General features: G+C 39.7%; 2 protein-coding genes across 7 annotated transcripts in view; one reads left to right on the top strand and one right to left on the bottom strand.

The window, feature by feature from the left end:
• DNAI3 (dynein axonemal intermediate chain 3) overlaps nt 1-665 on the bottom strand; it is a 144,341-nt gene extending 143,676 nt beyond the window's left edge. For all 6 annotated transcript variants that reach the window (XR_010341220.1, XM_064372583.1, XM_064372584.1 and 3 more), the window contains exon 1: nt 506-665. The gene's annotated coding sequence lies outside the window, so the exon portion shown is untranslated. The remainder of the gene's footprint in view (nt 1-505) is intronic.
• Nucleotides 666-16,532: 15,867 nt separating this feature from the next.
• MCOLN3 (mucolipin TRP cation channel 3) overlaps nt 16,533-21,980 on the top strand; it is a 28,586-nt gene continuing 23,138 nt past the window's right edge. The window contains exons 1-2 of the mRNA XM_012442459.3: nt 16,533-16,636; nt 19,858-20,087. Of these exons, the coding sequence (XP_012297882.2) occupies nt 19,860-20,087 (228 nt within the window). The 5' untranslated portion in view covers nt 16,533-16,636; nt 19,858-19,859. The remainder of the gene's footprint in view (nt 16,637-19,857; nt 20,088-21,980) is intronic.

Raw genomic sequence — 21,980 nt, 5'->3', positions numbered from 1 at the left:
AGTCACTAGGGGAATAAGACAATGTCCTTACTTTCAAATAGTTTGTGTTCCCTGTTCATCTTCCTCACTCTATATCTACTCCAGCCCTTTCTAAACGGTCCTGAAGTAATCTATTTCGGCCCACATTAATATTTTATTCTTTGATCCCCGCCCCTAGACGGAAAATCAGAATCATGCTGTTTTGGCATTCATTCATTCATGGATATATTGAGCTCCTACTATGTGCTAGACAATATGATAGCCACTGGGTATATGTAACATGGGAACAAGACGGCACATTCCCTCAAAGTTCTTAGAGTGTCGTTAACTGCTCTCTCGTTGCTACTTTTGTCTCCCTCGCTAGGCTGGAAGCTTTCTGAAAGCAAGGAAAGACTTATACTTTTTGTAGTCTTCACTGCCACTAGCCCAGCACGTCGCTGACACAGCGAGTGTTCAAATAGCCTTGAAAGAGCGAGTAAAAATACTTGATTTCGACGCCCCCTTTCCGATTCAGAGCTTCCCTTACCTGACACTGCTGAATCGAAAGAAAAGGAGCCTCTTTGCAGTGCCCTCGGGAAAAGTTCCTTTGAAAGCTGGAGGTGGGAGTTTCACTCTCCTCTTTCAGAAAAGCAAATCTCAAGGGCACAACTGCAGCGTCACTGCCGACTGTTGCTAGGACGCACCCGTCGCTGAGGAAAAAAAAGGCGATTCCTCTGCAAGATTGACAAAGCACCTCTACCAATACAATGTCCGCTCCCTAACAGTCTCTTTCAAAGCGACTTGTGATTGGTTGCCACGTTGTGACGTCACTTAACGCGACCCTGGTGAGGCCAACAGTTTTCCACTACAAAGAAAGAGTTTTCCGGCTTAGGTATATTGATGACAGTGGCCCGGCCTGACCCCTGGTCTGACAGGCTCAGTCCATGCTTCACGTCCACCGCAATCTAACCCAGAGAATTTTTTTGGGGTGTGGACCCTAAGAACCAGGACAGAAGATGTTAAGGCTGCCCGCTCAGAATCCTTTCAGGCAGCTTTCCTGCCTACCCCCTGCAATGAGCTGGGCCCTCGTGCGGATTGGAGAGGAAGCTGCTCTCCACTGGGTGTCGTGCGCGCCCCAGAACCCTAATGGGTTACATTTCCCTCTTGCCAGAATAACTTTCGTTTAGAATTTGACTCAAGGTATGAGTCTCTGGGGAAGAAACTTGAATCCATGAGTAACCCAAGGTTCATTTTATGTGATTAGGAGTCCTATGGGATTCACACGGTGATGCTCAACTCTCTGAACACTGTTCTCCTTATTTCCTTTAAAAAATAATTATAACTGCCTAAATTGTAAACTGGCAGAATTTAATAAAGTAATGTAATTGACTGCTGTAATTGGTTTAAATTACTTTTTACACCCAATTTAAATAAAATCTTTAATTGAGAAGAGGCTGATCATTTATAACATATGAGAGTTTAGGGGCTGGGCGTGGTTGCTCACGCCTGTAATCCCAGCATTTTGGAAGGCTGAGGCTGGTGGATCACGAGGTCAGGAGATAGAGAGCATCCTGACCAACACGGTGAAAACCCGTCTCTACTAAAAATAGAAAAAAATTGCCGGGTGTGCTGGCGCGCGCCTGTAGTCCCAGCTACTCTGGAGGCTGAGCCAGAAGAATCGCTTGAACCTGGGAGGCAGAGGTTGCAGTGAGCCAAGACTGTGCCATTGGACTCCAGCGTGGGCAACAGAGTGAGACTCTGTCTCAAAAAAGAATATTAATAATTATTATTATAACTGCCTAATTTATAAACTGGCAGAATTCAATAAAATAATGCAATTGCTGTAATTAGTCTAAATTAATTTTTACAAACAATTTAAATAAAATTAAATTGAGAAGAGGCTGATCATTTATAACATTTAAGACTTTAAGGATCCTAAATGAAGATTTTTTACATGATGTGTAGAAAGATCAGGGAGATTCTTTCAAATTTCTGAAGAATTTATGTTCACAAATTTCAAATAAATTTTACTATGCAAATTATGAAGGGAAAGAAAACTAAAAAAAGAGGTATTATTTAAACATTCTGACAACTTTTTTCCAGGCTTGTCTACTACCAGACACTGGAAGATTCATTTTCTCCTGGGCTCAGTCTTGAGTCCTTTTCTCACTCTTCACACTCTCCAGTGTCATCAGCATCATATATTCCCCTTAGCTTCAGTCATTACCTCTAAACACACCAGACTTCCATTTCTATATTCTCAGCCTAACATAACACTTATATTCCAGGTCTGAATTTTTCCTCTAGCTACTGGACATTTCCAACTACCTGTCTAGTTCAGTTCATGTTGTTTAATAGATGCTAAATAAAGATTGAATGGAGTAAATGAATGAATTACCATAGCACCACAACTTAACAGAGCCAAAGTCAACTCATTATATTTCATAAATCATTTTTTCTTCTTTATTTCCTACCCTAGTAATAGTATCATTGTCCATCAGTTGCAAAACTAGAAATCTGAAAGTCATCCATCCTTGACTCCTCTTCTGCCCACAGTCAACATGTCACTAAGTCCTGTCATTTTTCTTTCTTAACTGTCTCTCAATCCCTTTTCTCTTAGCCATCCTCTGCCTCTGCTTTATTTCAGACTCCTTATCTCTCACCTAGACAGTAGCAACAGTCTTTTGTTTTGTTTTCTTTCCTTTATTTGCCAAGTTGCCACAGAATTTTCCAAATCACAGACTGAATCCTGACATCACTCCTTAAATATGCTCAATCTGGCACATGAAACCCTGAATAAACAGGATTCTGAAAGACACTGGAAATAAATCTGGAAGGTAATTAGTTATTTTTCTACCTCATTTCCTGCCTCTGTTCCCAGCCTAACCTACATTTTAGTCCACTGCTTCTTAACAGAAGACCCTTAAGTGACAAGGAGCAAAGGAGCATGAAATCACAGAGGCTGGAAGTAGTAGGTTGATGGAAAGTTTTATAACATGAAATTGACTTCTGTAATGGAGATATATTTGTTTCATATAAAGAATGTATGAAGTTTTTGCATTTGGCTCTATAATGGATCCGTGTTTGTTTCATTTTTTTTAAAAAAAGTTTAAAGCCACTATTAACTAAAATTGACAGAAAATGGAATAAACACAAAGAAATCTTAGGCAACTGTGACATGCTCATCCTGTGGTTTTGCATAGCCCCTGACACACTGCTGTGCAGATCCAGGAGTCTGTGGGTCTCAGGTTGAGAGCCAGAGCTCTGGTTATACAGCTCCTGACTAGTCCCCTGTGCTGTGCTGGGTTACAAGTGTGTGTCTGCTTATCCCACTGCCTCCACTTCTGCCTCTACCTCCATCTGTAATGCCTTTCTTCATCTTCATTACTTGGTAAAAGACTATTTATTTTTCAAGACCCAACTCAAATGTCACCTTCTCTGTACAGCCATATAGGCACTCAGTAGAATTAGACACTTTTTCCTCTGTTTTTCCATTATAGCAAGTATTACATTGTGTTGCAATAGCTTGTTTACATAGATGTCTCCCCTTCTAGACTTCAAGGCAGGGATGGTGTCTCATTACTCTGTATCTCCTTTGTAGCCTTTGTATCACACTGTGATAGTGTCAAACATAGGTTTGTTGTCACTTAGGGGATCTCACTATGTTGCTCAGGCTGGTCTTGAACTCCTAGGCTCAAGTATCTACCTTCTTTGGCATCCCAAAGTGCTGGGATTACAGGTGTGAGCCACCATGGCTAGCTGGACATAGGTATTTAAAATATATGTTTGATTATTTAATTGATTTACTATTCTTGGAAGCAAATCTAAAAGAAGCTCTCTAACAGAAGCTTCTTCGTATTTTTTCAAAGAATTTGCTTTCCTTAAAAAAAAATTATAATTCTTCACAGTCAGATTTAAGGAAGTAAGAATTATAACCTTGTGACGTGGCTGAGACACAAGCCCTTCTGTAATCTTTTCTTTATAGACACGCCAAGGGGATATCCATTTGATGGAATGAGTCATAAGTCATAATACCAAGAAAGTTAAAAGTTAAATTGGAAATGTTTAGAATTTCTTCATGTTATAAATTCATGATTGATTGACCATCTGCTCTTTCATGGGAGTGGTCAGAAATGAAATATCTTCATAGTAGCTAATGAATATGTGCATGCTCTTCCAGGGGAGGTTGAATTGAATTTCCCTGAAACTTGAATATATGTAAAAACTAGTTTTAGTTTTATTGATTGAGTGAAAATCTAAAGAGTCAAGAAGTCATAATTAAAAATATTTCTCTGATGTCTTTAAGGATATCTTGATAAGTTTCCGATGGGTTTACAAAAGGATAATCTCATAAATTGGTATGAGGTAGATTTTTACTACTTATTATTTTGGTAAATGACTCGCTCACCCTTTTTATGGATTTTTTTTTTAAGAGTTAGCTTAGAAACTAGGGGTGGAAGATCCTATTTTATGCCTGGAATGGAGAAGTATTCTTGTATAAGCCCTAAACTGCTGGGATTACTACATATTTTTCAAGCGCCTGGGGAAACTACCACAACCTATTGCATGAGGAATTGAAGTATCTGAAGAGTACTATGCTTCAGAAAGGAGAAAAGAGATAGAAAAACCTGACCCTGGGACAAATATTTAGCTGTTTGAAGAAAGGGACAATTCTGGCAATTCTAGAAAAAAATGGACTAGAACATCAATGAGAAATTAGAATCTATACAACATTAAGTTAGGAGAAAGTCATTATTACTACTGCACAGAATGGCTTGAGTCTACTGGGGACTAAGGAGGACACAGGCCCCAAGTGGCTCCAGAATTGCTGGCCCTTCCCACAAGAGAAGGCAGGACCGTAGCACTCATCTGCAGTCTGCGGGCAGCAGATATCTCCAGGAGGGCCAACGCAAGAGCCATGGAGGTAAAAATGGGGCCATGTGGCAGCAGAGTGGACTTACTTGTGAGTATGGCTGAGACTTCACTCCCTACACCCAGAATAGTTGGTGGTGGGAGAGTCATTGTATGGTAGTGATAGTTGTACAATATCGTCAAGCATTAAGAGCCAGTAAATATCAGTTCTACATGTATAATTTTTACTGTCTTTAGAGCACTTAGAATATTTTTTAAAGTGAAGTCACTCAAATAATATTGTATTTAAAGTAAGGAAATTATGTTGAAACCTAAATTTGTTACTTTCTGGATAGGTGGCATTAGATGTGTTATTAAACTCTCTAAATCTCATCTGAAAAATTTGGGATGATAAAGCTTTCATTAGAGTCGGGCCAGATAAAGGGCAAGAACAACCACATTGAGCAACTAAGGATGAGGGCAACCAATGCTCCCCTAAGGAGCCTTCTTCAAAAGATACCAAACTTCCATGTTGTGAATTGCAAATAGATTGTCAGTTAGTTTGGGTTTCCACAGGGAAATTTTTACATATCACGAGAGACATAAATGTCTTTTTCTCTCAACCAAATAGCTTCAGATTGTAAATCAAATCTATGTTGAAAAATTTTGCCATGTAAAGGTACCAATCATGAGGGTCAACCAAAAGGCAATACTCCCATTCCTGAGTTCAGCCTGCTTTGATACCTACATTTTGATTTGATTTTTAAATTTTTTGAGATGGAGTCTTGCTTTGTCACCCAGGCTGGAATGCAGTGGCATAATCTTGGCTCACTGCAACCTCAGCCTCCCAGGTTCAAGCGATTCTTGTGCCTCAGCCTCCAGAGTAGCTGGAATTACAGGTACGCCACCACATCCAGCTAATTTTTTTGTATTTTTAGTAGAGATGGGGTTTCACCATTTTGGCCAGCCTGGTCTCGAACTCCTGACCTCAAGTGATTTCCCTGCCTTGGCCTCCCAAAGTGATGGGATTTTGGGGATGAGCCACTGCACCCAGCCTGATACCTACATTTTGAACAGTTCAGTACTCTCCCCAAAAGTTGTCTAGTTTGGAAAAGTGTGTGTTATTAAGTTATTTCAAAGGTAAGGAAAGAATATATATGTTTGTTAACAGAAATCAGTTTTTCCCTATTTCCACTAGATAAATGGTGAACACAGTTTTAAGGGGTATTAGTATGAATGGATGCCAAATTACTAGCCTGTCCAGATTGTCCACAGATATTAATCTGTCCCTTCCCAATAGCATTGCCATGAAAAACCAGAGAGTGCCTCACATGTGGCATATTCTCAGCATATAGTTGTGGAACCAGAATTAATCAAAATTCTGTTCAAAATAAATGTACAGACATTACCTCTGTCCTTTGGTGACTATTAAAAGCAGATTTAAATATCCAGCTCTCTACAAGACATTTCCACTTTGATGTCTAATACATAGTTATTAGACATATAATACCTAAAGCCTGGCCTTTGCTTCAATGCCAGCCAGGAAATATTTGCTACTAGACCACTAGTTTATGAAATAACTGTTACTCATCTGTAATAAAAGTAGTTCTGAAATTGAGTATTTAAAAACTTTTTAGCAAATGGACACAATAACTTTATGTTATTTTTGAACAGAATTGAGGTTTGTATTTCAAATGTCCTTATTTCATTCTTTTAGCAATTTATTTGTGTTGTAATTTTACAGAATTATTAGTCTATGAAAGAAATGAAAACAAAACCAAGTCAACTAACCCTTTAACAAATAATTGTCTGAGAAGCATGTAATAGACATCTCAAATACACGTTAAAAACTGAACTGCTAATTCTACCCAGATACCTGCTCCTCCTGCCGTCTTTTTCATCTTAGTTGATGGCAATTTCATCTTCAGGGTCACTCTGCAAAAACTTAACAGTCATCCTACACATGTCTTCTTCCATCCTTCACACTTCTGGAATATATTTTCAACACTGCAGTCAGAGGGATGCACTTTTAAAACAAGTCATATCATGTCACTCCTCTGCTCAAAACCTTCCAACAGCTCCAATTTCACTCCATTTAAAAACCAAGGTCCTCACAATGGCCAAGGTCCAGCATAACCTCATTCCTGTTATTAGCTTCACTTCCTACCATTTTTCCCTTGGGCTCACACCACTACAGACACACTGGTGTCCTTGAGGTTACTCAAACACACTGGGCATGCATCTCCTTTTTCATATTGCCTGTTCCCTTTGCCTGGAGAACTTAACAAGATATCCTTCAAGTTTTTGCTAAAATGTTAACTTCTCACCAGGTGCGGTGGCTCATGCCTGTAATCCCAGCACTTTGGGAGGTTGAGGCGGGCAAATCACGAGGTCAAGAGATCGAGACCATCCTGGCCAACATGGTGAAACCCCATCTCTACTAAAAATACAAAAAAATTAGCTGGGCATGGTGGCACACTCCTGTAGTCCCAGTTACTCGGGAGGCTGAGGCAGAAGAATCACTTGAATCTGGGAGGTGGATGTTGCAGTGAGCTGAGATCACACCACTGCACTCCAGCCTGGTGACAGAGCGAGACTCTGTCTCAAAACAACAACAACAAAAAAACAACAAAATTTAACTTCTCAGTGAGGCCTACTCTCTACTCTTTTTAAAATGCCAACTTCTCAGCACTCCTCATCGTCCTTTCTCCACTTTATTTCTACTCATAATATTTATCACCTTCTAACACACTATGTACTTGACTGTTTTGTCCACTAAAATGAAAAGTCTACAAGGGCAGGGATTTTTTGCCATGCTTACTGCTTCTGTCCCAGTGTCTAAGTCTATGTTGGCATATAGAAGGTATGCCACAAATATTCATTAAAGGATTTGGAACAACCACCTTGTAGAGTAATTTGGCAGTATATATTTGAAGCAGAATTGGTCACAAGAAACAGACTTCTTGGACACCAAACTAGGAAGGAAAGGTGTTTTATTATTATTACAGCTGGGAGCCAGGCGGCACATTTTGTCTTAACTGCCAAGCTCACCTAACAAAGAGAAGCTCTGCCTTTATATGGCTTACACTCTAGATACTACATGTGAAAGGATCTTAGGTATACAGCCTTAGAAATTACATGTGAAAGGGTCTTGGTCGATGGAGGAGTGGGGTGGGGGTTTGATCTTGTTTAAGTAAAAACAATGTCTTCTGGAGAGATTCCCCCATACCACATCTGCTAATTATAGGAAGGTGATTTAGGAGGCGCCAGTCGGCCAGGCTTTTCTTTTATTGAAATGCAGTGTGGAAGTCAAGGGGGAGGTGATCCTAGATGCCTGGGTCTCCTTCCTCATATTAACTAAAAATGAATACCTCCTATAATCTAGGAATTCTACTTCTGGATATTTAACCTAGAGACAATTTTACATATGTGTATGAGGAAATGGTTCATGGATGTTCACTGCAGAAATTTTTTTTTATAATGGCAAAAGATGGCAGCAACCTAAATGTCCATCAGCAGTGAAATGCATAGAATGATATGGTATAGTCAATAAATTAGCATAAAGCTGCTAAGATTAAAAAAACTTGAATATAGCTTAAGAAAAAATGATCAGGTAAGTATTAAAGATGAGGTACAGAGCAATGCTATCTTTGTAAACAAAAACATGCATTAATGATTTCTATATATAATGAGAACGTGTATTCAAGAAAAGTATTACAAATGGACTGAAATGATTCACATCAATTCATGATAGAAGGTTGCACTTGGGGAGGTTTGGCGTATAAGTCTATTCTCACACTGCATAAAGACACTACCTGAAGACTGGGTAATTTACAAACAAAGGAAGTTTCATTGACTCACAGTTTCACATGGCTGGGAAGGCCTCAGGAAACTTACAATCATGGCAGAAGAAGCAGGCACCTTCTTCACAAAGCCACAGGAGAGAGTGTGTGTGAAGGAAGAACTGTCAAATACTTATAAAACCATCAGATCTCCTGAGAACTCACTCACTATCATGAGAACAGCATGAGGGAAAACACCACATGGTCCAGTCACCTCCCACAGGGTCTCTCCATTGACACATGGGGATTATGGGGATTACAATTCAAGATGACATTTGAGTGGAGACACAGCCAAACCATATCAGTTGGTTCACTTTGTAATGCTTTATTTATCAAAAATTAGGAAGACTAAAAACAAAAGAAAATGTAAAATTTGTTCAATTGTAGGGGTTGTGGGCATTGAATGGCATTAATGTATTGTCATTTTGTACTTTTCTGTATTTGAAATTTTCTCAAAATTAAAAAAAATCTTCTTCTAGACTGTAAGATCCTTAAGAACAGCAACTATGTTTTATTAATATTTTCATTGACAGTATCTCTTATACCATTGCTGGAAAATAGGAGTCCTCAATAAATACTTGCTGAATATGTATGTGTTAAAAAAATAAACATTTTATTGAGAAAAAAAGAAATTAAGGGGAGAAAGATGAAAGTTACAGATGTAAGAAGACAGAAAGGTAAAAACTATTTTGGATTTAAAAATATGTGATTTAACACCCATGCTACCTGACACTTTCAGCTGAGCTATGTTACTCTAAAACAGATAGGAATTTTGAATATGAAGATAAGGATGTGGAAAAAAAGCTCCCTTTCATCCAGCAGATACCAAGAATGTCATAGAGATCTACTGGCTTCAGATTCAGGAAAAAAAAATTGGAATTCTTGAAATCATAAGTTATTTTGTAGTTTTCACAACACTTTACATGTTTTAAAAACATAATGAATAACGATAATAATAAACTGAATGCTAAAAGTTTCAGAGGTTTCTTTTGGTTTAAAAAAGATAATAAAAGCATGATTCATTATTATCAACCAATATTCTGAAGAGGACTATATATTTGATTAGATATGATAATGATCACTACCTGTCTTAGCTATTTCATAGTAAAATTATTAAAAGAAGCATTAATACAAAATAAATTCTAAATAAAAAATTCTAAGTTTTAAAAAGTAATTCTTCAAATGACAATTTAAAACACATAAAATAATTTCCTTATCTGACAGATTTCATTGTTGCTTTGTGACAGATATTCCAGGTGAGAGAAAATTCCTCTCATTCTGCACTTGATGTTGGTTTACTTGTTAAACATGCTTCCAAAGTATTATCAGATTGCACATTGGGGTATCTGTTGCTTTATACAAGCTCATTTACTTTTTTAACAATGGAAGTATTTTGTTTCACAAAGAACTATACCTTTAGTGAATATTCAAACTCTGGAAAATGCAGAAAACAAGACTGGGTATTCAAATATAGCATGCATAGCTTAATGATGGGGATACATCCTAACAAATGCATTGTTAGGTAATTTTGTCATTGTATGAACATGATAGAGTGTACTTACACAAACCTAGATGGGATAGCTTTCTTTACACCTAGGCTATATAGCATAGCTTATTATTCTCAGGCTACAAACCTGTACAGCATGCTACTGTACTGAATACTATAGGTATCTGGAACACAGTGTTAAGTATTTAAGTATATGTGTATGTAAACATGTCTAAACACAAAAAAGGTACAGTCAAAATAAGATATAAAAGATTAAAAATGGTACAGCTGTATAGGGGATTTACCATGAATGAAGCTTGCAGGACTGGAAGTTGCTCTGGGCGAGTCAGTAGGTAAGCAGTGAGTGACTATAAAGGCCTAGGTCATTACACTACCGTAAACTATAAACATGTATACTTACACTACGTTAAATTTATTTTAAACATTTTTCTTTCTTTAATAATAAATTAATCTTAGCTTACTGTAAGTTTTTTACTCTATAAACTTTTATTTATTTATTTATTTTTGAGACAGGGTCTTGGTCTGTTGCCCAGGCTAGAGTTCAGTGGCACAATCATGGCTCACTGCAGCTTCTACCTCCTGGGTGCAGTGATTCTCTCACCCCAGCCTCCAGAGTAGCTAGGCCTACAGGCACATGCCATCATCCCTGACTAATTTTTTTAAATGTTGTAGAGATGGGGTCTCCCAATGTTGTTCAGGCTGGTCTTGAACTCCTGGACTCAAGCAGTCTGTCCGCCTTGGCCTCTCAAGTGCTGGGATTAACAGGCATGAGCCACATTTCCTGGCTTAAAATTTTAAATTATTTATTCATTTATTTTTCATTGCACAATGGAAAGGGTATGAACTTTTAAAATTTTTAAACTTTCTTTTGTAATAACACAGCTTAAAACACAAACATTGTACAGCTATACAAAAATATGGAGAGATCCAAGATGGCTGATGATTAGCAGCTCGGGCACGTACCTCCCAGTGAAAGCGCAAAGAACGAGAGGACGCCACACTTTCAGACGAATATTAGTTGCTCACGGACCAGGAGATTCCCAGTGGAGGAGCTCCATGGGTCGCCAGGGCGACTCTTGTGGCCGGCGTGGCGGTTTTGCTGGTGCCTTAGCACGCCAGTTCTTGGTGCAGAGTCCGGAGATTCCAGGCAGAAAAGCACCATCAATCTTAACACCGCTGTTTTGGTCGGCTCAGTGGATTGCTCAGATTTCGGCGCTGGGAATCAACAAGTTGGACGTCAGAGACCCAGTTAGAAAGTCGGTAATTATAAAGACGACAGACGGACAAATATATAATGAAGGGAAGAAACCAGCGTAAAAAGGTAGAGAATACTCAAAATCAGAAGGCCTCTCCCTCTACAGGGGATTGCAATTCCTCATCAGTAACGGAACAAGGCTTAATAGATTACACGTGTGTTCCAATAACAGAAGCAGGTTTCAAAACGTGGGTGATAAGAAACTTCTGTGAATTAAAAGAACTTGTCCTAACCCAATGCAAAGAAACTAAGAACCTTGAAAAATGGTTTGACGAAATGTTAACGAGAATGGACAATTTAGAGAAGAATATAAGTGAATTGATGGAGCTGAAAAACACAACACGAGAACTTCGCGAAGCATGCACAAGTTTAAGCAGTCGAATTGATCAAGCAGAAGGAAGGATATCAGAAGTCGAGGACCAGCTCAGTGAAATGAAACGAGAAGACAAGAATGCAGAAAAAAGGATGAAAAGGAATGAGCAAAGTCTCCAGGAAATATGGGACTATGTGAAAAGACCTAATTTACGTTTGATAGGTGTACCTGAATGTGATGAAGAGAATGAATCCAAGTTGGAAAATACTCTTCAGGATATCATTCAGGAAAATTTCCCCAACCTGGCAAGGCAGGGTAATATTCAACTCCAGGTAATACAGAGAACACCACAAAGATATTCTTCAAGAAGACCAACCCCAAGGCACATAATCGCCAGATTTATTAGGGTTGAAATGAAGGAGAAAATACTAAGGGCAGCCAGAGAGAAAGGTCAGGTTACCCACAAAGGGAAACCTATCAGACTTACAGCAGATCTCTCAGCAGAAACCCTACAAGCCAGAAAAGAGTGGGGACCAATATTTAACATCCTTAAAGAAAAGAACTTTCAACCCAGAATTTCCTATCCAGCCAAACTAAGCTTTATGAGCGAAGGAAAAATTAAATCTTTTGCGAACAAACAAGTACTTAGAGAGTTCACCACCACCAGGCCTGCTTTACAAGAGCTTCTGAAAGAAGCACTATACATATAAAGGAACAACCAATATTAGCCTTTCCAAAAATATATCAAAAAGCAAAGAACTTTAACACAATAAAAAATTTACATCAACTAATGGGCAAAACAGCCAGCTAGCATCAAACGCTGGTATTAAACTTATATATATTTTAATTGGATAAAAAGCCAAAACCCATCGGTATGCTGCATCCGGGCCCATCTTACATGCAACAATACACAAAGACTCAGAGAGAAGGAGGAAGATTTACCAATCAAACAGAGAGTAAAAATAAACTAATAAACAAAAAGCAGGAGATGCAATTCTCGCCTCTGATAAAGTAGACTTTAAAGCAACAAAGATCAAAAGAGGCGAGGAATGACATTACATAATGGCAAAAGGATCAATGCAACAAGAAGAGCTAACGATTCTATAGATCAACGAGATAGAAAATTAACAAGGATATTCAGAACTTGAACTCAGACCCGGAACAAGTAAACTTAATAAACATTTATAGAACTCTCCACTTCAAATACACAAAACATACATTACCACCTCACACCTATTCCAAAGGTGACTACATAATTGGAAGTAAATCACTCCTCAGTAATCGCATAGCATTTCATAGGTTTAAATTAAATATTGGTTGGCTGTTTGTTTGTTATCTTCTTCCCTTATTCCTTCCTGATTACATCATTAAGTATAATTATCAGTATAAAAGAGGTTTTCAATACCCATTACTAAATTGCATTCTAGCCTGGGCAAGAAAGCAATACTCCCATTCTCTCTCCCTCTTTCTTTTCCTTCTCCCTCCTCCCCATTCTCTCTCTCTCTCTTTCTCTTCCTTTTTCCTCCTTCCTATTCTCTCTCTCTCTTTCTCTTTAAAAAAAAAAAAAAAAAAAAAAAAAAATGAATGACAGGCTCAGTCATAGCTTTCAGGAATGCAAAAAAAAAAAAAAAAGAAAGTCATACCTAAAAGTGAGTACTTTAACTTAATTATCCTTATGTAAAAAAAAAAAAAAAAAAATATTTTATTTATATCCTTATTTTACAAGCTTTTTGCTATTTTTTCATTTTTTTTAAACTTTTTTTTTTGTTAAAAACTAAGACACAAACACACATATTAGCCTAGGCTTACCCAGGGTCAGGATTAACAATATCACTGTCTTGCACCTCTACATCTTATCTCACTAGATGTCCGGGGCAATAACAGGCATGGAACTGTCATTTCTTATGATAACATTGTCTTCTTCTGGAATACTTCTTTTAAGGCTATTTGACAGCTAGCTTTTTTTCTTTCAAGTAGAGTTATATTCTAAAATAATGATAATAGTAAATACATAAGCCAGTCACATGGTTGGTTATTATCATTGTCAAGTATTATGTACTGCACATAACTGTACATGCTACACTCTTATAGACTGGCAGTACAGTAGATTTATTTACACCAGCATCTCCAAAAGATAGATAAGTAGATAACACATTGCTCTACAACATCATCATGGTGACATTATTACATCATTAGGTGATAGGAGTTTTTCAACTCTGTTATAATCTTATGAGAGGTGTTGTATAGGTAGTTGGTTGTCTACCAAAATGTGTTATAATAGTAATATACCATTTGGATATTCTAGCAACATCAAAAGCACTACATAGAATCATATGTTGAGGCTGGGTACGGTGGCTCATGCCTATAATCCCAGCACTTTGGGAGGCCGAGTGTCTCTACTAAAAATACAAAAATTAGTTGGGCTTGGTGGCATGCACCTGTAATCCCAGCTACTCGGGAGGCTGAGGCAGGAGAATCGCTTGAACCCAGGAGGTGGAAGTTGCAGTGAGCTGAGATCGTATCACTGCACTCCAGCCTGCCCAACAGAGCTAGATGCTATCTTAAGAAAAAAGAAAATGAATCATATGTTGAAATCACCAATGTAGGGACTTTTTTTTGGTTCCAACACTTATTTCTTGCAATACTGTTAAAGATTAGCACAATATATTCATATAAATGTATTAATGTTTACTTGCAAGAATGACTTACTGACAAGTCCAGAAACACACACTTATAACATTGTAAAAGATAAAAGCAAGATTGACTGATTAGATCTCAACTGCTCCTCTTTTATGCACTCCTCTCCTGCTTTCCAGAAATGTTTATGTAAACCTTTGATGTGTTTCCTGTGTTTCTTTTGACTTGGTGTCAGTGTATTCCTTTAAGCCAGTAACATCATTATGTTGATTGTTAAAATTTAATATTCTCCTTTACATTGTTTTAACATCTTGTCAGAATTCAATTGACCATATATGTGTGAATCTATCTCTGGACTCTATTTTGTTCCATTGTCTATATGTAGTCTACATGTCTGTCTTCATCAGTACCAAGTTGTCTGGCTTATACAGCTTTATAGCTACAGGTAGGATAAATCCTCCAGTTTTATCTTTCTTTAAAAAATGGCTTTGGTTATTCTGGATTCTTTACATTTGCTTCCATAGGAATTTTAGAATCAGGTTGAAATTTCTTCAGACATTTTGTTGAAATTTTCACTGAGATTGGGTTGAATCTATAAATGGACTTGGTGAAAACTGACATTTTAACAATATCAAGTCTTGTAATTTATGAACATAGTTGATGTTTTCATTAATTTAGGTCTTTCAATAAAAAGGGGGAATCAGCATGTTTATCACACACATATGCCTGTTATAGTAATGAGTGCTCTACATGCAACATATTAATTAAAAATCACCATTCCTTTTATTAGCTAGTTTGTACATAAAAGTAAACGGGTTTAAGAGAAGGTAAGTGACTCCCTAGAGTTAAGTAACTCGGGCGGCCCCTCTCAAGGCGGACTGTCCCCCTGTAAGTAACTCCCTAGTTATCCAATAAGTGGCACAGAAGGGAATTTGGGCCCTTATCTGTCTGACTTCCAAAACCTGGCTTTTTCTATTGACCGGTCTTCATAACTCAGCTAAAACAAGGGTTAAGCAAGGGCTACCATTTATGACTGTGAACTTCTCCAAAGTTCAGATTGTTCTGAACAATCAAGCATTTCAAACTCTTACCATCAAGTAAAGAGATAGCATTACATTGTGTGTAGGATTATGGGGATTAAAGATTACCTTATATTTTCCAAATTGCACTTGAGAATTGACTGTGCCGATTATATCCTTTTTGGGTATCTACCTTGCTCACAGTATGTGGGATCCAGGTTAATGAACAGCATAAAATTATTGTATCCTGTTGCAAAAAATATATTTCCATTTATAAGTAATCCATGCAAACTGGTTTAGGATTTGAAAACAGGTTTTATAAAAGGTTTGACAGGTATTGACCTCATTTCAGGAATACCCTAGTACGGAAATTCAGTGACCTTTACCAACTTACCCGTGGCCAAAAAAAAAAAATAAATAAATAAGTAAAAATTAAAAATCAGAACAAATCCAAAGTAATTATAATGAAAATTAACCAAAGTTCCTGATCCATTTCTGATAAGGGGTATTAAGGTTTAATATTTAAAGAGAATTTATGAAGAAAAAGATTATGGTTTAAAGTCTACTTCAGGTATTTCTATTTACATTTCTTGGAAAAGCTTCCCAAGGCTCTTTCTGCCCCAGCCCCTAATCTACAGAAGAATCTAGTGGACTATCCACTCATTTCATAGCACTTGTTTGAAACTAGAAGACCCAGGGAGGGAACAAAGGTTCAGGCTTGAAACGCTAAGACATTAAAGATTTCACCTTGTTTGCAAAAATCAGAATGGGAGGCTGCAGTCAAGCTTCACACTCACCGGCGCTAGGCGCTGGACATCCGGACCCGCGGAGCCGGGCAACCACCTGAGAGGCCTTGCCGAGGAGGGGTGGCCCCGCGCGCCAGCGGCAGCTCCTGAGCAAAGCCGGCAAGCCCCAGTAGGGCGGTGCGGGTTGCTCACGGAGAAAATGAAGAGCGTGATGGGGTGAGGATGACAGAGAACGGGCTCAACGCCAGCTTCCTTCCGACGGGCTCCTGCGCCCCACCTGTGCTCCTGAAAGGCGGCCCCCGACAGGGCGCGGTGGGAACCAGAGCCAGGAGGAGGGTCACGAGTTAAAGTGTCGGGGGCGGAGGATGCGCGGGCAGCGGTCGGGGCGCTAGTCCTCGCGTCTAACCCTGGGCAGAGCGGGGCTCGCGGTTGCTGGAGCCGCGCGCTAACTCGCCCTGCGCCCTCGCCGCGGACACCGGAGTTGCGGCCACTCCCCGCTGTCCCCCAGGTGAGCCCGCCGGGCGCCGCCCCGGGGCGTCGGATGTCGCGGGAAGAACGCCGGCAGCGCGCAGGGAGGGCCCGGGAGGCCGGGAGGCAGCGAGCTGTCGGGGACGCGGTGGGAGGCTCGGGCCGGGCAGTCGGCGCCATGGAGGGCGAGCGGGCGGGAGCTGGGAGCGAGATGCAGCTGTTCCGCGCCGCCCCGGCGTCGCGCGCATTAGGTCAGTGGAGGCCCACCCCTCCGGGGCCCGCGCGGGGCTAGGCGGGTGGGGGGCTCTGCTCCTGGGTCACCCTCCGGGCCGCTGCCCACCGGGGAGCCTGCGGTCCTGGCTCTGAGAGCTGGAAGGCACCCCGGCCCGGAACTCCTGCGCTGGAAGGCTTGGATGCCGGCCGGGTCTCGAGATGGTCCTAACGCGGCTCAGGCGGCCCCTCTCAAGGCGGACTGTTCCCATGTTAGAGGTGGGGGCGGCTGGAAGTGGGGGCTCAGGCCCAGGTCCCTGCGCTGGCTGAAAGCAGCCGCCAGCTGGGCTGCGGCCGTCTGAGCTCAAGGGCAGTGCCCGGGGATGGCAGCGACCGCTTTGGGACATCGCTGCAACCCTCCGGCTCTTTATGGCGCGGACTACCCGACAAAAGTCTCAACGCTTAAAAAAAAAAAAGAGAAAGAAGGAAAGAAAGGGAAGAAAAGAAAGGAAAGAAAGACCGGAGAGACCAGTTTTGTGTCTGGTGAAGTGCGAAAGCGCTTCTGAAAAAACGTGGTTGCATAACTTTCTCGCCAACTGGGTGGCCTTTACTATATGTATACACACTCCCGGGCTTTCTCTAATTTTCTACAGCTCACTTCAAGCCTCTGCCTGCCAGGAATAGGTAACCTGTGTGTGTCCGTTGGCTCCTTCTAAGAGCATCCCTGCTACCTCGGTAGCCTCTCAGGATGGCCCCTTCGTCGGGTCGCCTCTCCTGACGGGGCCGTTGGCCCACCCCTGCCTCCCGCGCCGGCGCTCCGGATGAATGTGAAGGGTGGCTATGAATACCTCCTTCAGCTGTTGGGGGTCCCGACCGTTTGCAGTTTTTAAAGTACACCCTCGAAGGGCTTTTCAGACTTGGTAAAGCTAACGTTTACAAAGTCAGCTGCCGGTCCTGGTGAATGAAACGTCTTGCTTCCAGGACAACTCGTTGTGATGTGCTGAATAGATTAATGCTAGTTGGCTTGTTTTCTCTTTGTTCCTGTGGGTTACTGTTACATGGTGTGTGGCTAGTGTGTTTAAAGTTTAATTTTCCGTGTATCAAAGTGGAAAGGGTTTAAGTGTCAATATATAACTCACCAACATGCTTGATTTTTTTTAGTGCTATCACAGCTGAACATACTTATTAACAGCTTCGTCATTACGTTGTTCATATGCAAGCTTTGGTCGTCATGAAATCGTCTGCGTTTTAAGTCCCATAGATAAAGTCTCCTTAAATGCTGTTTAAAATATCTGCCTTTTTGAAGGAAAAAAACTATTGAATGAAAATCCTAATGTATTAATAACTTTTTCTTTCCTTTATGACTTTAAGAATTACTGCATTTATGCTTTGACAGGCATTTTAACACACATGTATGAGTCATACTTTAATGAGTTATAATTATTTCATTTTGAAGGTACTGTGTATGCTATACAGTAAATATGTTTTATGTTTCGTTCATTCAGCAGTATCCTTATTAATGTTTTCATTAATCAAGAGTTTAAAAACCTTCCCCATGGCTATTTTTGTAGCCAATATCTATTGTTCGGAGACGTTGGACTTGCTAAGAATGTTTGAATTAGAATCAAAAGTGGGATTGGAAAGCAGCATGATATCTAAACAGTGACTTGTCAGATATTGTATGAATGCAGGTTACAATTTTCTTCCTTCATTGCCAACTACAAGTTATTATTAAAATGTCAAATAAAGCCTGCCTTTCTATTCTGTGGGGAAGGACCCTACTCACCAATGGTGGCTTACAGTATTTTATTTTATTTTATTTTGTTTCCATGCACTTTTTCATGTTTATTTTCAAATAATTTTTGAGCCATCCTCTGGATTTTTTTTTTTTTTTTTTTTTGACAGGGTCTCACTCTGTAGCCCAGGCTGGAGTGCAGCGGCACAGTCTTGGCTCACTGCAACCTCTGCCTCCTGGGTTCAAGCGATTCAGTATTTTATTTTAAACAGATTTCCATAGTATAATATCAATCTTAGTCTCAGGGAAAACCCAAGCTCCATCCCAGTCTCTGGAGTAACTTTCTGTCACTTTAAAAAAGCTGGTTCTGAAGACAATGAAACCAGCCCGACTCTTTTCAAACACACTCCTTCCCCAATATAGGTATGAAGTACTTTGAAAATATAAGGGCTTCAATAAAAAGTTGTTACAAGTGATGCCACAGATTGGGAATTAGGCTTAATTCCCCTTTGTAAAACAATTATGTTTCCTGAGGTTCATGCTGCCCCTTAAGGACCTTATTGGCTTTCTAGGAATCTGCTCTGTCTGCTGTGGGTGTTAGGTAGGTGAGTCTGCTTAGCGCTAGACTCTATGCAAAGGCTGTGTTTGCTGTTTCATTTAATGCTCACTACAGTCATAGGTATTTAATTCTGGCTACAATCATAGAAGGGTAGGTGTTGTTATTCCCATTTTGCCGGAGAGGAAACTGAGGCTCAGAAGGGCTAAATGATTTCTCTGAGATTGCAGAAATGTCAAGTCATAGAACCAGAATTAGAAACCAAACTGTGTCTTGGTTCTTTACACTAAACCCTGCTATCTTTAACTCGGTGGTTTGAAACATTTTTTGATAATCTGTGAAAGTTTTAGTTACTTTCCAGGAAAAAGTATCCACAGCCACATATATGAAAGTTTGCATATAACTTCAGTGTCCACTTACCCTCTGAAGTCCTTCTTCAGGCCCTCAGATCTCTGATCCTGCTCTAACTATACTGAGTGAGGCAGAAAATATATACATCCTATATATATGTACATATAATCTTTTACTAATGGGAGCAGCCTCTGAATTTGGTAATTATTAACTAGGTGAAAATTCACTTCATAATTAATGTCTAACATCAGAGCTGATTCTGTAAACATCTAAAATGCAGTTTAAAGCAATGGTGCTTATTTGAAACCAGAACTTTTGTTTGAGCTTCCTCCTGCAACAGCAAAGAATATGGACTTGTGTCTTTACTCACTAAATGGAAATGTTGGTGGTGGTTGTTTTTCCTCCCTAGAGATGGCAAATCCTGAGGTAGTTATAAGTAGCTGCAGCTCTCACGAAGAGGAAAATCGCTGCAATTTTAACCAGCATACATCTCCATCTGAGGAGCTTCTATTAGAAGATCAGATGAGGCGAAAACTCAAATTTTTTTTTATGAATCCCTGTGAGAAGTTCTGGGCTCGAGGTAGAAAACCATGGAAACTTGCCATACAAATTCTAAAAATTGCAATGGTGACTATCCAGGTAAGCATCTCAGATCATGAGTTTGGTGAAAGCCTCTTTTAATAACAAAGAGAACTATGGACAGTGGGTTGTTGTTGTTGTTTTTTATAACTTTTAACTATATGCATAATGTAGAGCAATAACAGATAAGAAAACATACAATCTTAGACCCTTCTGTCTTCAACATTTGTGAAAAAGTTTGGCTTCTTTTTTCTCACTTTTTTTTCTTCTCATCTTTCGCTAAGTTATAATTTTAGTTACATAATCTAATTAGTTTTCAGGAAAAGAAAGCTAATATTTGGCTTCCAATGAAGAGGTTCAGCTGGTTTCTAAATAAGCCATGGAAACTAGTGTTGTCCAACATTAGGACTTTCTTTTCCTTCCTAGTTAGTTGCCTGAGAATTTCTCTCTTCAGAAACTTTGAGACTTCCTGCTACAGGCAAATTCTTAGATTTTCACAGCCCTGTGATCATGAGAACCATGCAGTGGAAGAATGTGGAGTTATCTAACAGAAGAGGAGTGTCAGGAGCTAGTGAAACACAGGACCTCTTTTTAGTTCAAAGGGAGCTTTTGAATCTCATTTTCTTGGCTGCTTTTAACATTTTTGGTGGGGAGGAGGGGGATCCATATTTTGTGATTGTTTATATATACTGGCTGTGATTTATTCTTATGAAAATATGTTTTCCTGTTGGTGAGAGTAATTATCTCTTGCTAAAAGCAAAAGGGCAAAATAAAAGCAGATTTTAATGAGAAAAGTAGATGTGATAGGTTTATTTTTATTATTACTTACTCTCCTTAAGTTGGTGAAAAATGCCTAAGTACATAAACAATTGATACTGAAGGAGAGATTAAAAAACCAGGATATTACCAATTTTAACTGCTTATTGAAAACAAATGCTAATGATTATTAGAGAACCAAGGCAATTTCTACAGTCATATGAAGTTGGTAGAATTCTTGCTTGTTTCTAAAGCTAGATGTTGTTTCCAGGGAAACAAAAATTTGGTGACTACCCTGTTCCAGTACATTATTTCATGTAATTCTAACATTCCTACTGGCTTATTTTACAGAAGAGGAAACTGATGTTTCCAGAGCTCTTTTAAAGTCACATGGCTTGGCCAGGTAGGGTGACTGATGCTTGTAATCCTAGCACTTTGGGATGCTGAGGCAGGTGGATCGCTTGAGCTCAGGAGTTCCAGACCAGCCTGGGCAACATGGTGAAAACCTGTCTCTACAAAAAATACAGAAATTAGCCAGGTGTGGTGATCACACCATTGAGTTCCAGCATGGGTGAAGGAGTGAGACCCTGTCTCAAAAAAAAAAAGTTGCATGGCTAGTCAGTGGCAACGTCAAGACTTTGAAGGCAGGCATTCTGTCTGTCATATCACCCTAAAAATGAATATTCAATTCTCAACCAAATATTTGGCAAGTTGAAATTGAAATTCTTAACTTCTGAGTGATAATATAATGTGTCACAATAGTGAAAAGTTTATGCGTATTGTTTCTTATAAGGAGGAAAAGCCTGTATCAGTTGAACATGAAGATTAATAATAGGTACCACTTGAGTGTTTGCCATGTACTAGACTAAACATTTTATAGATGTCATCATGTTCACTTCTTTTTTTTAAGATGGAGTCTCGCTCTGTCACCCAAGCTGGAGGACAGTGGCACCATCCTCGGCTCACTGCAACCTCCACCTCCCGGGTTCAGGCGATTCTCCTGCCTCAGCCTCCTGAGTAGCTGGGATTAGAGACACACACCACCAAGCCCAGCTAATTTTTTATTTTTATTAGAGACAGGGTTTCACCATGTTGACCAGGCTGGTCTTGAACTCCTGACCTCAGGTGATCCACCCGCCTTGGCCTCTCAAAGTGCTTGGATTACAGGTGTGAGCCACCATGCCCGGCCCATGTTCA

The sequence above is a fragment of the Aotus nancymaae genome, unplaced genomic scaffold, assembly GCF_030222135.1.
Source record: "Aotus nancymaae isolate 86718 unplaced genomic scaffold, 86718_ANA_hifiasm-v0.15.2.pri h1tg000007l, whole genome shotgun sequence".
Taxonomy (NCBI): Eukaryota; Metazoa; Chordata; class Mammalia; order Primates; family Aotidae; genus Aotus; species Aotus nancymaae.
The sequence above is the reverse complement of the archived record's forward strand: the minus strand, read 5'-3'. Positions and strand labels throughout refer to the sequence as shown.